The sequence below is a fragment of the Thamnophis sirtalis genome, unplaced genomic scaffold (assembly GCF_051295495.1).
Source record: "Thamnophis sirtalis isolate CommonGarterSnake01/CBP01778 unplaced genomic scaffold, rThaSir2_p1.2 scaffold_6, whole genome shotgun sequence".
Lineage (NCBI taxonomy): Eukaryota > Metazoa > Chordata > Lepidosauria > Squamata > Natricidae > Thamnophis > Thamnophis sirtalis.
The window spans coordinates 35934324-35952923 of record NW_028261386.1 but is presented as its reverse complement, the minus strand read 5'-3'; the positions used below and the strand labels follow the sequence as shown (position 1 = coordinate 35952923).

The window sequence follows — 18600 nt, the reverse complement described above, 5'->3', positions numbered from 1 at the left end:
TTTCCTCTTTTAGTCTAGTAAATTTGAGTGGAGCTGATCTTAGCTTTCTAATAACTTAAGTGGTCCTTTGGTTTTTGTAACTATTTCTATATATTTTTCCAAGGTAATGTCTATGGCTTTATACAGATAGAGAATTAAGGTTCCCTCATCTACCACTCTACCTGGTCTTGTTTAAAAGATTGCTAAGCTGAAGTCACTTCCTTCTGTTTTTCTTCCCAAACAGTATCACACACAAAAGGTCCAACTCTTTTGACTTTCTCTTGGTAAAATGTAGCTAGTTAGGTACAGGGCTTTGTTTACCTTTGTTGTGTGTTTTCATTAAATAAATCTCATTTTTGTTAGAGTCATAGTATTTACTTTAGGAAAGTAAAAATATATTAAATTCCTATTCTCAGGAATGCTCCTGTGCAGATAGGAATCTTCCACCAACAACAGTTGCAAATGTATTTCCTAAAAATTCTCCATGAAGAAATAATAAGCAGAAATTTAAATTACTATAAAAAGCAGAGAACGCAGTTGAAATCATTCTGCAGCAAAAGAGTATTTGTTGCCTGAAATTTGTATAGTCAGCAAAATTGGAAGAATGTCATGAATGAAATGGAAGAGGACATGGACGATATCTATAAAAGACACTCATGGCAATGATTCTAGGAGAAGTATTGAATTCAGTATTCCTAAAAATCTAATTTATACCATTCAAGGCATGGAACCTGAATTTTAAACTGACTTTTCAAATAATAATAATAATAATAATAGCCTTTGATGCTTTAAATGCCAAAATTGCATTACATACTTGTTATTTCTTTGTGAAATGTGAAAAAAATTGAAGAAGGAAAACATACTTCTGCTATGTATTTGAGAATATTTAATATACTATTGCTCCACTTTTCATTTAATTGTTGATTTAAAAAATGTTTTTTTAGGAGATGGCTAAGGAAGCATTGGTTTGCCCCCCTGAAATTATGGACAGTGAGGATATGCTTTTTATGCTTTACACTTCAGGAAGCACAGGAAAACCTAAAGGAATTGTTCATACTCAGGCTGGCTATCTGCTTTATGCTGCTGTAACACATAAGGTACCAGTAGAATCTTTAGAATTTTATTGTTTTACTTTAATATTTTCAATAGTGTGAAAATCAGGTTGATGAAGAATTTTGATAGCGTTGGAAATTTTGAACATGATGTGAAGTGAAAAAAAAAGATTTCTTAACTAGTGTGAAATTTATTATGACTATGCAACGATCTAGATTTGAGGAGAAAAGGGTGGTGCAGAATACAAAGGTGTTCACAAAGTATCTATGGGCAATTTATTTAAAAAGCTGCATATCTGGAAAAGATACATTTTTTAAAATCACATCGTCTAAGTCACATTTCCCCCCTTTGAATTTGGATTACTGAAGAGCCCTCAAAATTATATATATGCAGATTTGATAAAAAAACAGACTTCTCAGGCCTTTAAATTTAATTTTGGAATGCTACATTTTAAAAAATAGGGCTATTGGGCCAAATTTCAAGGCAAATGTACCTGTTGACAAGGTTGGTTAATTATACCCTCAGTGTGTGTCATAATAGTTTTTTATATATACTTTACTATTAAAAGAAATAAAATAAAATAAATAAATATAAATTGTTGGAAGAATGTTACTTGAAATTGCTCTCATTTTATGAAATGACAGGGAGCAAAATCTCTGTTTATTCTTTAATTAGAGGTGGAGTAAATTTTCTCATACGACTTAAATTCTGAAACCATGACTGGAAGCCATAAAAAGTTATTTGCCTGAATTTGTGATCATTTCTTCACACAAGAATAATAACATATTGATTACTGTCAAGTATTTCTTGATCATAATAATTTTTCATTAGTATATACTGATTCTAACTAGCTGTATTGTCTTTGTAGCATGTTTTTGGCCTCAAACAAGATGACATTTTTGGTTGTGTAGCAGATATTGGTTGGATCACAGGACACAGCTATGTTGTTTATGGACCACTTTGCAACGGAAGCACCACAGTTTTGTTTGAAAGTACTCCTGTTTATCCAGATCCAGGTAGACATTTAAAATATAATATATAAAAACAGCAGTGGACCTAAGGAAGGGCAATTAGTTATGATACAATCATTTCTTTCTTGTGAAGATTTAAAGGTTAATCACTTGCTTGCTTATATAGGGCTAGTTTGGTCCAGTGGTTAACGTATCAGACTAAAATTCAGGAGACTATGAACTCTAGTTCCACCTTAGGCATTGTAGAAAGTTAGCACTCACCCCTCTCCTAGAAGAATGAAATATTTTAGGAAATATTGAAAAGGCAAAATATTTCCCCTAAAAGAGAAATAAAAATCTTAAAGGAAACAGAAACTAATCCCCAGCTCTCTGCCTCCAGCAGATATTTTGGTGCTAGTTTATCTACAAGATAAAAGACCTGAGCTCCAGGCTGATGAGATTAAGACATGACCCTCAGGACATAATAGGATTAGCCCTCTACCCATTTAGCAACAGAGCTCACCACATGGCTGGGGATATTATATCAGCCCAAGGTTCAACCAACCTTAATTCAGACAAACATGACTCCACATAGAAGTCTGCAACCAATAGGATATATGCCCTTGCCACAGGAACAGGAAGCTCAAGGTCAAAGCCCAAGAGAAGGTATAAATAACACTCACTCTCCACTCCATGTGGTCAGCTACCTAGGACTTCAAACACATGTGGTCCTGTTCACCATTAAACCATCCTTCCAATCAGCCTCCATGTTTCCAGTGTCTTTCTTCCCACTTGAAACTGAACCCAGATGGACACTTCTTCCCACAGCATGAAAGCCAGTTTGGTAATTTTGGGACAGTCACTCTTTCTTAGCCAATTCATTTCACAGGGTTGTTGTGGAGAAAATAAGAGGAAGGTGTATGTTCAATTCCTTGAGTTATTTATAAAAATAATAAAGGTGAGATTAAAAGTGTAAAAAAATAATAATTCCTGCCTGCAACCTTAGATTACTGGTATCAGTAAGCAGGAAGCAAACCTGCATATGTATTGGTTACTTTCTTGACCAGGTTTAGATTATTTTATCTGACTGTTGGTTTGATAGCAGCTGTTCCTCATTTCAAAGCCATTCCCTCTGCCCTCTATATTAGGGTTCCTTAAACCTCTTAGGCAGGTCAAGGGAAAGAGACTTCTGGCTGGCTGGAGAATTACTAAAAATTGCATCTCTCCCTAATTTGCTAATAGAAGACTTTGCTGTGTCAAATAATACAGGTAGTTCTCGACTTACAACCATTTGTTCAATGACTGAAGTTTTAATTGCTGCACCTACTATACCTGCCCCCTCCCCCCATCTATGCCCTCTTGGCTCCCTGCTCTCCGAGCTGCTAACTTCTGCTATCTTCTTGATGTTGCTGCTACTGACAAGACATGCCTGGTCTGGCTGCTGGCTGTGCTGTGCTTTTGCTGCAGGAGGAAAGAAAAAAAAGCCAAAAGCAGCCTCAGAGCTTGGAAGCCAAAAAAAATCACTTTGCGCTGCACACAAAAAAGTGAAAAACAACCCCAGATCTGCATTGCACCAAAAAGTCCTTTGTGGTTTGTTTGCTTTTTTCCCTTTCTCTCAGCACAAAGGGTTTTTTGATGTCGTGGCTGTTTTTGGCCGTCTTTATTTAGTAACGTGAAAGGGATTTTGCTATTGCTCTGTGACTACTTTTTGATTTGTTTTTGCCTTCTCCAGTCTCCAGTCTGATGTTTTCAGCTGTATTAGATGGCAGTGCCATTTTTGGCTTTCCAAAGCCTTTCTTTCACTATGCAGCAGTGGACCAGTTATTTTTCATGACTAAAAATGGAAAGTATGGATGGTCAAAGTCAGGGCCAGGATACAGCAAATTGTTATGGATTTGCAAGTAGCAAGTAGAAAACAGCACAAACTATTTTCAATTGAAGCTGTACTGGAAAGATAACATGCAAGGCCCAAAGAGTAAATTCTAGTCTTAAGAGTTGTATTGTACACAACAAACTAAATACCTTATTGCTAGACTTTTTTAAAAATATAAATGAAATGCCAACAATCCTTATATGGGTCTGATTACAGAGCTGTGTCATCCTTATATAGATTAGTAGATTTTCAGGCCTAAAGTCTGGATTATACAGAATGTTTACCATATATTGATTTATTTCAGCAACTCAAAAATACACATGTTAAACCACTAAGTTAACAAACTATAAAAATACTTATAGCCAAAGTTTAATTTTAATTTTAATCAGATTTTTGGGGGAATTAACAATTACCGGTAAATTAAAATTCACTCTGACTTGGAGATATGAGCTCAGTTTGAAGGAGGTTTTTTTAATTCAATAGCTTTTTAAAGCTATTTTGATGAATAAAAATTAAGATGTGGGCCATTTGTTGCTACTGTTTTCTTCCAAGATGTCTCTTCATTTTCCCTCACTAATATTCCCTCAGGATCTGCCACCCAAATATTTTAAGTTTAAGGTGCTTTAGCTTCTGAGTCCAGAAAAAAAAATCAGTCAGATGCTGCCACCTTCTGATACTTCAAAACAGTGTGAAACACGCACACAAAAACACAATATTTTTTCAACTGTATTTAATTGTGATAGTTTTATTTTTTTTTACTATTTTGACTCTGAAGATTTAAAATAAGGGGGCAGTTTTGTATTTCAAAATTTGTATGGTTCCATATATTTATTGTCATTTAATAATATTCTGAGCTTATAACACTTCAAGAGCTTACCGTGCTTCTTAAAATATATGGTTATTTTAAGGTCGCTATTGGGAAACTGTGGAAAGATTAAAAATTAACCAATTTTACTGTGCTCCAACTGCATTACGTTTGTTGCTAAAGTATGGGGATGAATATGTGAAGAAATATGACAGATCTTCTCTTACTACTCTTGGATCAGGTGAGAATGGACAAGCTAAATTTTATGTCTATTTAAAATCAAAGAGTTTGCTAGTTTGCTGTGGGGAAGGAGAACTGAACTTTTTACAGGAAACTTGCAAAGACCATGGAGGTCACTCTCTGTTATTTCTTCATGTTATTCTTTTTTTTATGAAAAGAATTAATAGAGTTGAATAGTGTCAGCTAGTTATCCTTCTCTCAGTTTTTTTCTTACAGTATTGGTCATGCCCAGTTTTTTAAGCAGTCGTCAAGTTAAGTTACTTTATTATCAGTTATAAAATATCCTTAATACTGTAAATATAATTATTTATTGTGCTGTTTTGAATTGTAGTGGGGGAACCAATAAATCATGAAGCTTGGCACTGGTACTACAGTGTGGTAGGAGACAAAAGGTGTACCCTTGTGGATACTTGGTGGCAAACAGGTAAATCAACTTGCGAATAAAAAACCACTTTAAAGTTTATTGTAAAAAAAAGATTTTTGTAACAGGATTGTCGAAATCTGAAATGTCTTACCTGATTCAGCTGTTTCAGTTACTAACTTTCACAGTTTTAATTTCAACTTAACTTTTGTGGACTTTATCCCATATTTAAGAGGTTCCCAATGGTGTGTGTGTGTGTAAGTGCACTAACGTGCCTATTGTCCCTGCCCCATGTTAGTTTTTTCATTTTTTTCATTTTGTTTCTTTAAATTTGTAATTTATTTTATTTATTTAAATAAAAGTAACAGTATAGCCTGAGTTTCATACATTAAGGTTGCTAAAGATTTTGTTTCATTGATAATTGTTGCATTTTTTCCAAAATAAAATAATTATATGTGTATTTTCTTAACAAATTCTGAATTCGTTCAGTTACACTCATGATATGTATATGTACTGAGTTACACTCGTGCTACAGTATATATACTGAATGTACTGAGAATTTATTTCATTTTGGTTGGAAATCTTCAGTAAAGGAATTGTGTGAAATACGTTTTTTAAAACACAAAACTTTTACAAATAGGAATTTCTCAGCCTTAGATTCTAGATAGGTTTATGATACTGCAAAAAGAAATGCAAGGTGTAACTCAAAATAGCTAAAATATGATGCTAAATTTAGCTGTAACATAAAAATAGGCCAAAAACGTTGCCTTATCTGATCTTGCTTCCTGTAACTGTACTATCTGTGATAAGATAAGATTAAGATCCTATGTTCCCTTTTTTCTGATAACTTCTGTATTTTGAGCATCCTTTCTGAATATATTTGTATATAATTTGTTTTTGCTCCTTAAAATCTTGCCTCAAGGGCTACTACTGTATTTAAAGAAATAAGCCTTATTATTCAGAAGTAGTTTCCTTTTCTTTTTCCCAAACTTCCCCATTTTTTGCTTTATGTCATTCTTGACTTTTCCCCTCCATTCTTTATTGAGCCACAGTTTGTCTCTTTTCTGCTTTGGCTAGTATGTTTGTATAGTATAAGTTATTCTATGCAGAAAAAGGTGTGGCAAAGAACCAAAATTATTGGACAGTCTTGTGATTATTACTTTTAACTGGTTTCAACTCTGCTTATTTTCATTTCTTTCCTCCCCCCCTTCTTCTTGAGCCAACAGAATCTCTTAAAAAATTGCACCATATTCATATAAGCAAACATTTACTTACAGTTCAAATAATATGAGAAGAACAGTCTGTGATCACATACCATGAGAGAAAATGAAGGAATAGTAACGGGTCAACACACAGAGCAAGGTTAATGGAATTTTCCAGAACCTCACATTCCCCAAGGGACCACCTAATTTGCACATATTAATATGGTATTGGCTGTTACAATTAACCCTTCCCTGTACATGTACAGTTGTTCAGCCCAACATGAATAACAATTTGAAGACAATGCAGCTTAAAAAAATTCAAAATGTGAAAATACAGTTAAGAAAAAAACCCGAAACCATAGTATTCTTTAAATATCAAATGGAAGATTGAAATAAATGCTCAGGTTTTTTTAAGCTATCAATCTTGAGATCATACGTATATATCTCCATGAAAAGAAAACTCCAAAAATATGAGTTCACCATGAAAAGTGACAAGGTGATAGAACAAGTAGAATTCTCAGTGTGGATTCTTTGGCCAATTCACACAAGTATAAATGATCTTCAAACTAATATTACACAAACTAGGGTAAATATGCTCAATTGTCAACTTATGAGCTTCATGTTTTAATGTCGCTTTGGGGCCTCTGTCATTACTATTGAATTTAATGGCACGGCAGGATGTCACTTAGTTATAGCAAAGAAACTCTAGGGCAGGCCTGTCAAACTCCAGGCCTGCAGGCCAGATGGGTCAGATACTGGCCATGTCCATGCTCAGTTTAGTGATGGGGTGCAAAGTCCCAATTCGCCACATGACACCACCATAACAATGTGAGTTTGACATCCCTGCTCTAGAGAGAAAACTATGGATGTGTGACAAAAATCTTCTTGTAGAATTTGGCAGGTGTAAAGAACATTTCTCTCTTAGAAGAAATGGGTGGACTTTTTGTACTTGGAAAGTATATGGTAGTTGCCAAAGAGAAGACTGGTCTGGAGAAATTCTTGGCCAATGCCAGAAGTGAGCAGGGCCACCAGTGTTGTCTATTATATTAACCCCCTTTCTCTTTCTAACATTGTCCTTTTTCTTTGTGTCTTTCTCTTTGTGACATCTCTTCCTCCAAGAAACTGATTATAAAAAAGATGACAGATAATAGTTACCAGAGATATGAACTGATCATTAAATAGGAGTTTTGTAATTAGGTGAAAGGCTGCATCAAGCAAGATTTTTAAAAGCTGTTCTTAGAATGATTTTCCAAGAGAAATATTAACTTTCATACATACATACACTCATTGATAAAATTAAATATTTGACTCATAAACCATTTCATTATGCATAATTGCATAGGGAAAGGGGAAAGAAGGAAGTATTGTGTCCTCCTTTTTCCTGAAGCAACCATGTTCCTTCTGCAATGTCTAATTACAGGTAGTTTTCACTTACCAACAGAAATTGGTTCAGGAACCCTCTCACAAGGGATGTGGTTATAGAAAGAGATGTCACATAACTGCACTGACTTAAAATGGTACTTGTGGCAATCCAAGTTATGATTGTTAGGTGAAATGCATATGGTCACAGCTTCTTATAGTCATGTAATCACAATTTGTGATCTCCTGCCAGCTTCCTCATTGACTTCGCTTGTTGGAAGCTGGCAGTGAAGGATGCAAGTTGTAATCACGTGACTGTGAGATGCTGCAAAATTGTAATTGGGATGTGGTTTCTGAGCACTTGAATTCTGATCACATGATCACAGGGATGCTGCTGCATCAGCTGCTCTGTGAGTGATAGTCCTCGATCCCTCTTGTTCAGTGTCATTGTAACTTCAAATAGTTGCTGAACAAGTAGATGTTCAACTAGGACTACTTGTAATATTCCAGAAATAATCCTGTTATTTCTGGGAACACTTCAATTCAAGTATAACATCATAATGTTGGTTATTCTAGCTAAATCAGTTAATGTTATGTTTTCTCAAAGACTATTTGATACAAAAACAAATGCAACCACTTGTGACATTTATTATTTTCTGGGGATATGAATAATAACAATAATGCTTCAGATAATTTGCAAGTATATTGATTTATTACCTAGTGTTAGGCCAGTTGTAGATCTTATATTCGGTTTAAAAATATCATAATTATTGCAGCTTATCTTTCTTAAACATAGCTCTTGGAAGCAGTGATATGCCACAAATAATCAACTCAAACATGCATAAGATTAGCAAATCAGGCTTTGCAAATATACTTGAAAGCATTTGAGTGGATAAGAGAAAGGGAGATTATGGGAGAGGTGGAGGAGATTCACTATGCAGATTCTTATGCATAAATATATTTTTAAAGAGTGATCAGGCTTAGTGCAATAGCATTATTCTAAAATCCAGTATCTCTATAAAGCTTGATCACATTTTAGAAATCAAGACTGGTGACCTTCTGTATCAAAAGCTTCATGGTAGATCTCTGAATTGTGGTCTGTTAGGACCACACCCATACAAACCTGAATTTGTGTGCCTGTGGGGTTGCTTTATTATACAAAATTAAAGTCTTAATGCTTTTCACTTTTAGTGTTAATCCTAATTTTATATTTGCATTTATTTTCTACTTATTCTTTTAGTACCTATATTAATCTAGGATGTAACTATAAATTCAGACTACTTATATCTCATAAGTAGATAGTCTCATAAACCGCTTTTAAGCAAACAGTTTGAAGTGTTATCAAAACAACGCAAGGAAATATATTCCATGATTTCCCTGCATTTCTATCATTTGCTACTGAAATTACTTGCTAAGTGCATCTAATTGTATTGAACAAAATAAGTTTAGGGCTTTGTGGGAATAAAATGAGTTTCAGATTTTTTTTAAAATGAAAAATGAAGCTGCCCTCAGTCCAGAAATGTTGCTTTATGGTCATTTAATTCCAGAAAACAGAGATTGCATTTGTTTTTACTAGTGTTTCTTATTTATAATTCCAGAAACGGGTGGCATTTGCATTGCTCCTCGGCCTTCAGAAGAAGGAGCTGAGATTATTCCAGCTATAGCAATGAGGCCTTTCTATGGAATTACCCCAGTGCTAATGGATGAGAATGTAAGCTAAAATACTGAAAAATTCTGGATTTTGAAAATATATTTCATTGAAAATAGCGGGAGAGGAGAATGATCTGAATTGTTCCTTAAGTACTAAACATTTTAAAGGATATTTTAAAACATTTAATAACATTCAAAAATGTAATTATTAGACTGCAGCTAAAGCCCAGAACCCCTTTGAAAAAATTATAAGAGTGTTAATCACCTAATCATACCTTCTTTTGGTAAGGAGGGTCTTACAAGAATCAATAGGTAACTTTTAGAGAGTAGCTTGAAGGACCTGTGTTATTCTGAATAAAGGCAAGAAAGGGTCAGAAAAGGAAAGCTGGAATTTTTGCCATATGGATTAAAACGTCAAGAAATAAATAGATACACATTTCAAGAGAACTAATATGAAATACGTTTCCTGTTGTCTACCAAAATTAGACCAGTTTCTAAAATCAAAGCATGATACAAAAATCACTGACTTCTGTGCAATCAGAATGTATATTTGTCTCAGAATGTTCCCTAAACTTTAAACATGTAAATGTTAATCTGTGAGTAACGTAACTGTTAGGGGTAACAGATAATATGGCATTATTAGTTCCTACTTAATTGTTATACTGGCTCTGTATTGATTTATATAGATAACATTTTACTTCTTAATGCTAGCAAAATTAATCAAAATATGAGCAAAAATTATATCAGAACAGCTGGGATGCTCGTGGAAATCGCTATCTCATGGCATGATATGAAATAAATTTTGAAGAGGTAGTGGTAAGGAAAGAAGCCCCTTAGAAAGGAAGCTTTGTACTTGTCAGTTCTAAATGCCCATTCTTTCCCTTCTATCTACCACAAAAATCTTTTTTATTCATACAAGGAATCCTTGTTTAGTGACCACAATGAAACCTGGAAACCTGGTTGTTATGCGAAGTGGTTTCTAATTGAAACTCTGTGCTTTCTTACTTCTAACTTATTTCAGCTTTCCTTTGCTTTACAGATCTGCAAAGATCATAAATGCAAGGATCCATCATGTTACTTTTTTATAATTGTTGTGACTGCAAATAATTGCTAAAACAATGCAGTCACTCAACAAGGACTACCTGTGCTTGCAGGCATATTGAGTTCATTGCCTTTATTAAGTGTTGATCAAACTGTTAATGGGAAGAATAAATATGAAATTAAATTCAAATTCTGGGGAAAAAAATTATTGATGGGATTGAGATAAAATTTTTTTACTTGATTTCCTAGGGAAAAGTTTTAGAAGGCAATGATACCTCTGGTGCTCTCTGCATTGCACAACCCTGGCCTGGTATAGCACGGACTATCTATGAAGACCATCAGCGTTTTGTAGAAGCTTATTTCAAAGCTTACCCAGGTGAGAATGATGAAAATGTTGATTGAAGTAATGCACTGAGGTTGATGCTGTACATGAAGTGCAGTTTTTAGTATAGTGACAATAGCTACATTGTTATATTTTCTTTGCATAATTTAAAAATAGTGCAATAGTTTGTACACCAGAGTTGTATTCATGCACATTTCTACAAGCATAACAGATGTTGATTGACATGAAACTTCTTTGCTAATTTTCTTAGTTTTCATTCATATGGACCTGAATGCTAAAGTATAAAAATGAATTGAATTCCAAAATAGTTACAGTCGATTAATAACATAGGTGTTCCTTGGTTAACAACCTCTTGTTTACTGACCATTTGAATTTGCAATGGTACTGTAACAAACAGTTCTTATGACTGGTCCTTAAAATTCTGGTTGTTATACTTCTGTCACTGTAACTTGATGGCAATCTGACAACTGGCCTGGATTTCCAACCGTTACAGCATCCTTCAGTCACATGATTGCAATCTGTGACCTTCCCTCCTGATTCTCCCAAGCAAATTCAATGAGAAAGCTGGCAGAAATTGGAAATCAGTGTCACATGAGGTCTTTGCTTAATGAACCCATGAAGTCTGTGCTTAACAGTAACTGGGGACTGCTGGAACTCTATTACCAAACAGCACAGTCACATGATATTATGTTTTCCAACTGCACTGCTTAGGGATGGAAATTCCAATCCTAGTTACTGTTGCTAAGTGAAGACTAATGACAATGAGTCTCCATGGAAGTTGACACATATCCTGGGTTCTCAACATTGTTCCCAATGAACTGATCCATCATTGCCAGCAGATTTCCTGCCTCAGTTATATTTTACATTTAAAAAATATTTCAGTTTAAGAAAAACAAAAAGCTAGCATGCTGCAAAATAAAGTCTGGCATCAAATACTGTTTTTCATTCAAGAATCTGAAGTGATAATACTGAGTAAAGACTATATTCCAGCAGAATCAATTTCTGCAAAGCACCGGAATTCCACTCACAGAATTCCTGATTCATTACACACATTTTTATATAATGCATATCTTGTTAATTGTTTGTTTCATGCTTTGCCAGATTAATAGATGTGTATTATAAATGTAGTGTGCTAGGTTCTCTTGTTATAATTGCATATTGAATAATGATGAGTACATTACTTTCCCACCAAGATAATGAATTATGTCTATTGAGTGTATTTTTCTCTTCATAAAAAGTGAACATCTATATTTACTGATGCTAAATCTGTTATTGCCACAGGGTATTATTTCACAGGCGATGCTGCTTATAGAACTAAGGAAGGCTATTATCAGCTAACAGGGCGAATGGATGATGTCCTAAACATCAGTGGACACAGGCTTGGAACTGCAGAAATTGAAGATGCCATGGTAATTATTGGGTTAAAGTAAAGTGTAGGCTCCAATAATTTATTCTTGTAAACTAATTGAAACATAGATATTTAGAACAATGAGAAGATTTGAATGGCTGGCTCCCATAGTTAATTTAGATTTGATTGTAGCATTAACAGACCTTTTGCATATTTAAACCATTATGGATTAGTCACCACAGATGGCCTCTTTATCTGATATTAACTCAAATAGAGCATATACAGTGGAAATGGTTCACCAACTTAGTCAGGTTTCTTTAGGTTATGCAAGATGAAAGGCTAGTTTTCAAAACAAATTGTATGGTACGCCTGTACCTATCAAAACTGCGACAGACTGCATGGCAGGACATATTTCTACAGCAGTTTCTGATATGTGAATTTCACTTATAGTGACATCATAGGTCTATGATCACAGATTTATTATCTTATTTGTGAGTATATTACATGTATATATGATTCCATGCATATATATGAATCTGGCTCAGTTCATATATATTTTTCAAAAGTTTTGATGTTATGCCAGGAACAATGCCTAGTTTTGTTTACTATTTTTTTTAAATTTAAATTGATTTCAAAAGATAGGATAAAATACAAAATGGAAATAAAAAACAAGAACAAAGAATAACAAAAACTACCAACAAGATAGAAAAAATAATAACAACACTGGATAAAAAAGGAAAAAAGTATATATAACAGTTATACAAGTAACGCTAAACATACATCATCCAACCTAACTGAATGTTGATTAATATAATTGAAACAAGTCTAATAGATTCCCCCTTTTACAATGGTTGTAAATTTTCCCATTTATATTTCCTAATTTACTATTTTAAATCACAGTCTCTTAACAAATATCCAAATATAAAATTATGTTGTCTGTCAATCAAATTGATCCCAGTCTCTGTTCACTATTAAAAAGCTATTAACTAGAAACCCAAAAGTTACACTAAACTTCAAAGTCCTCTAGTAACAGTCCCTTGTTGTATTTAACATACAGAAACTCCATAAATGGTCTCCAATCTTTTAAAAACTTGTCCAAATAGTTGTCTCTAATTAACACAATTAATTTCACTATCTTTGCCAGATCTGGCAATTTAAGGATCTATTCTCCAAGTCTCAGTATTTGGCATATAACTTATTTGACAATCTTTGCAGCAGCCACTACATACAAATATAAAATCCCTTTTTTTTCCTATCAGTTTATCCATAATACCTAGAAGAAAATTTTCAGGTTTCATTAATATTTGCATGTTAAGTATTTTTTGCATAACCATTACTATATTTATCAGTTTACTATTTCTTTCCAAATCATCTTTTTCAAAAGGATGAACATCCTGCAATTCCAGAAACAGCTGTGATTAGCTATCCCCATGATATCAAAGGGGAAGGTAAGTGACTGAAAGGTTTTAAAATAAGTAACTTTTAACTGTATATTTAATAATTGCTTTGTTGCTGTCAGGACATTTTGCTGATACAATTGAAGAGGAGAAAATGAACAGGGATGTTAGGCAGAAACTGATACTTGAATAATTACTTTTGTCAAAGCATATACACAACAGTATTATAATGTATTACATCAGTGGTGGGTTTCAGTTTATTTTACTATTGGTTTGTGCGCAATGTGAAGCGTCTGGGCAGGTGGGTGGAGCCTTCCACCGCCACTACTGGTTCGTCTGATCCGGGGCAAACCGGTAGAAACCCACCTCTGTATTACATGCATGAAAACTATTTAGCGAAGGAATGTAATTTAAGTTCAAAATGTTGAAAAAGCTACAGTGATCAAAATAATTTTAGTACTATGGTAGCATTACTTTTATTTTTATTTTTTTCTTTATTTTCTCCCCATGTCAATCCTTTTTATTAGTTTATAATATAAAATACAAAAATATAAAAGCAAATAGGAAAAAAATAGGGGAGTGAAAAGGGAAAAGTATAGAGAAGGGAAAAAGTAAGAAAAGGCATTGACTTCCAACTCCCTTTGATGAAGTAGAATAAGTAGTAACATCGAACCTATAGTAACATTACTTTTCAAGCACTGTAAAAAGGTTGTTGGCCCAAAAGCTCTCAGACCTTATCTATTCTTAGTGCAATGTGAAAAATATTTGTTCTTTGGTTATATAATGATAAAGTTATCTCTAGTTACTGTATATACATTAACAGACATTAACTAGTAAATGTGAGTTTAGAAAGCTAATGAAAGCCAGTTTAGTAGTTAAAATGTCAACCTAGAAACTAGGAGACTGTGAGTTCTAGTCCTGCCTTAGGCGTGCAAGCCAAATGGCTTTATAAAGTAATAAAGGTGGAGTAAAAAGTATCTAATAATAAATGTATTCCTTTTTTTTCAGTTGCATTAGCTTTCATAGTGTTAAAAGATGACATGGCAGATAAAGAGAAAATTATCAAAGAGGCGAAGACAATAGTTGCCACCAAGATAGCAAAATATGCTGTTCCTGAACATATTATGGTAAGTATTTAAATATTGTATATGTTTTTATAAGGACATATATCTGAAAAGAATCTCTGCATTGTTTATGTGATATGGCCAAGGAATTTCAGCTAGTGGGATCCAGAAGAGCCTTTTCTGCTGTGAAGTGAGATCTGCCTCCTCGCTGTTCTGTCTTCCAGAAGGGCCTTAAAACCTGACTGTCAGTTGGCTTAGCTTCCCTCCCTTCTGGGGCCTCATTAGGGATCTGCTATGCTGGAAGTGGGTTGATTGATTGAGTGAAAGACAAAAGCCCACCTCCATACCATCCATGGTATTTAATAGTTTATTTAATAGTTTTTTTTATTATTTTTAATGTTTTCATGCCATTGTATGCCACCAAAGTCACTTTGGATAATGAGATGGATGGGAAATAAATGTCATAAAATATTTAATATTAAACAATGATTGTTTTATATAAAAATTGCCAGTTCAGGTTGAAAGTCTTTTTAAAAAAATTTTGTAAAGCCATGGCTTGCTGTAATGTAAATCTGCTATTATCAATTTTGAGAAGGGGTAATAGATAGCCTCCCCTCCCTTCTGGGTATATTTAAATATGGAACATGGAAATACTGATGAAGTGCCTTTGTGTATATTATTAAAATAATAGCAACACAAGAAAGAGGGATAGCATAGAATTCTATAGTTGTAGTTAATTTTATAGCTTGGGGGAGGCCTATGCTGAGAGAATAACTGCAGAATCTCTATTCCAATATAGATTTTAGTTAATATGTGATCTTTATTCTAAACTGCAGAGTAAAGCATTTAAATGTTCTTCCTTTGAACATTTTTGTATCTGAACCATGAGTGTTTTAAACTATAAAACAATTTACCTTTAAAAAAGTGTACCACATATAAGGATGATATGCGAATGAAAAAACTTTGTTTTTTCAGTAGAGATTATGGCTTTTATTGCACAGATGCCTTACTATCAGCGATCTAGGTTGAGGGTGGGGACTGCAAAGACAGTAGCGTTAATAATGAGGTTGCAATTGCCATCATGTTTTTGATATCCCTATTCCCCATGGATGTCCACCTCAGTTGTTTTACAATCCTGTAATAGCAGTGACTTTTCCTTAGCTTGGAAAACAGTTCTTCAGTTGATCATCTGTAAATTCACTCATCCATCCTGCCTTCACCTAAGTCTGTCAATGATTATTGCTTTTTTTCAAGGCTAATGTGAAGCTCTTAGAATGGCTTAACAGAGGAATGAACAGTTGGGGTAGGGATTGTTTACCTTGATAACTTTGAAAGGTTCCACAATATTCTGTGTAGACACATTTATTCATATAAGTGAATGCATAGAAGAAAAACTCAAGGAAGTAGCTATTTAGATATTTAGTTATCTTTATTTAAAGTAATACTACTTATAATGTTTTTTTTTATTTCTCAAACAGGTAGTGAAACGTCTTCCCAAAACTCGATCAGGAAAAATTATGAGACGATTGTTACGGAGAATAGTGACTGATAATATTAGTGATATGGGAGATATCACAACACTAGAAGATTCCAGTGTCATAGAGGAAATACTTGAAACATATAAGAAATATAAACTTAAGCATCCTACTCTATGATGAATGAACTATTGTGAAGATGAGTTCGTTAAGAAGCTGAAGGAACAAAAGCATCCTTTTGTATCCTTGATACAATAAAGAGCTATACTTATTCATGTAAAATCCAATTTTTTTCCTGAAAAGAATGCGTATTGTAAAAGTTTACCTCTTGCTACATTAAGTTTATATTTTCTTTTCTTTGAAAGCATGGAAAAATAATTTTCAAACTGCTGTTTAAGATATGTTATGCCTTTGTTAAGCAAAGTGTAGAAACTTAAGGAGTACGTTTATATTTAGCCCTAATATTTTTGCCACCAATATATAAAACATTTTTAAAATCAGTCTTACTGTACTCCTTTCTTAATTTTATCTTATCAGATGAACTGAAACTCTCCATACTTTTAAATTATGTGAATTTCTTTTAAAAATCGCACACAATGACTTTTTTTTATACTATAGGAATTTCAATTTACATAATTGAAAGCCAAAATAAACTCAAAACTGTTTATCAATACTTATACTTATGTATAACATGGGAAGTTATCTGTTTTACTGCAGTTGGACAAATTGAATTGTTATAATGTTGCACTGGCATATAATTATGAACAGGCATATAGGATTCTTTATTAAACATGTATATTTTTTAGATTTTAATTGGTTTTTTTCATATATTACTCAAGGCAGTAAACATACCACTCCTTTGTCTGCCTATTTTCCCCACACCAAAAACAACGTTGTGTGTGATTTGGGCTGAGAGTGAGTGGTCCAAAGTCACCTAGCTAGTCTTTCCTGCCCAAGACTGGTTCACAACCTCCTGCTTTCCAGACCAGCACCTTAACATCAGATTGGCTCTCTTTTATACATCTAGATATTGCTGATGCATGAACCTGAGCATGTACTGTACATACAATAAAGAAGAAACAGTTTTCTGAATTCAGTACAAAATATCTGATTAAGGCCTCTAAATTCCGACACCAAACCAATATCAACTACTTTCATGTTGAATTATGTGATGGAATTGAAGAAAAAGGAAGATCTAGTAGAAGAAAGATACTAAGTTACTATTAGATTGGTTTCTGGAAAGCTGAGATTGGATGATTTATTTTGATACTAGTGACAACGATATTTTTCAACAATAGATTTGTTCTGATTTTCAAACCAGTAAATAAAAACAATTGCTTGCCATGATTGCTGGTTAAAATGATAGGATACCAGATAATTAGATATGGCCTATTAGCCCAGAAACTCATCACTATGAACTTTCTAATTGTTGGGAAGGGCAATGTTCCCATTCCAAAACTAAACATAAGTTAATTTTATTTATTTAAACAATGTATACAGCCAGCCATTTCACAGGAGTGTAACAGAGGGTTAGCAATAAAACAATATTTGCAAAAATAACACATGGTTTCTATTTTCCAGTCATTAAGACAAGAAGTAAACTACCAATACGGCTTCTTTAAACTTCCTATCCAACTTAGAACACACTTCAGAAATGCCGTTCCCCAATATTTACCACCTGAGGCCATTACTGCACTTTCCCAAGGATAAAAATGGCAAGCTAGTGGTTAAAGGCACTAGACTAGAAACTAGAAGGCTCTGAATTCTAGTCCCATTTTAGGCACGAAGTCAGTTGGGTGACCTTGGCCCAACTGACTCTTTTAGTGGTAGGAAGCAGGCAAGAGCAATCCATTTCTGAAAAACCTTGCCAAGAGAACTGCAGGGACTAGTTTAGGCAATCTACAGGAATTGACTCTGACTCAAAGGCACACACAAACACAGTGACAAAATTACTTGGGCATACTTCTCTTACTGGATCTTATGGCAAATGATTGATCCTCAATAAGAACCAACGTTTTACATTGTAAGTGATGGAAATTGACATTTTTATCTTACCCAATATTAGTAGCTTTGGCTTCATCTTTAGCATTTAGAAATGCTATAAGTTATAGTGAGAGAAAGGGAATGCAGAAGGGAGAATTATAAAAGCTAAGAAGGAAAGCCGATATAGAAAGCTGTAAAATTATTGTACATTGGTATGTATGTTCTGTGTTTTGTTTTGTCTTATTGTTTTTTTCTTTGCTGTGTCTTTCCTATTGTTTTTAAAGATTAAAACATTTAATAAAAATTATTTAAAAAAAGAAATGCAATTATGTTGCACCTATTAAGAGTCCCCTAATTTATATGTCTCTAATTGTCTTTTCAATACAATGTCCTAACTATTCTCTTTCAAAATCATACAAATCACAGCAAGATTACTCTACATTCCATTGCACTTCAAACTCAATAAACAAACATAAA

General features: G+C 33.8%; 1 protein-coding gene across 3 annotated transcripts in view; it reads left to right on the top strand.

Annotated features, from left to right (window-relative positions):
- Positions 1–17282, top strand: part of ACSS1 (acyl-CoA synthetase short chain family member 1) — a 44618-nt gene extending 27336 nt beyond the window's left edge. For 2 of the 3 annotated variants that reach the window (XM_087717580.1, XM_087717582.1), the window contains 10 exons: positions 924–1076; positions 1901–2048; positions 4764–4901; positions 5232–5324; positions 9421–9533; positions 10763–10889; positions 12138–12265; positions 13589–13652; positions 14610–14728; positions 16144–17282. In XM_087717580.1, the coding sequence (XP_087573706.1) occupies positions 924–1076; positions 1901–2048; positions 4764–4901; positions 5232–5324; positions 9421–9533; positions 10763–10889; positions 12138–12265; positions 13589–13652; positions 14610–14728; positions 16144–16320 (1260 nt within the window). In that variant the 3' untranslated portion in view covers positions 16321–17282. Of the gene's footprint in view, positions 1–923; positions 1077–1900; positions 2049–4763; positions 4902–5231; positions 5325–9420; positions 9534–10762; positions 10890–12137; positions 12266–12654; positions 12914–13588; positions 13653–14609; positions 14729–16143 lie in introns of those variants that run through there. The other variant, XM_087717581.1, reaches the window with a different exon arrangement.
- The last annotated feature ends 1318 nt before the right edge of the window (positions 17283–18600 follow it).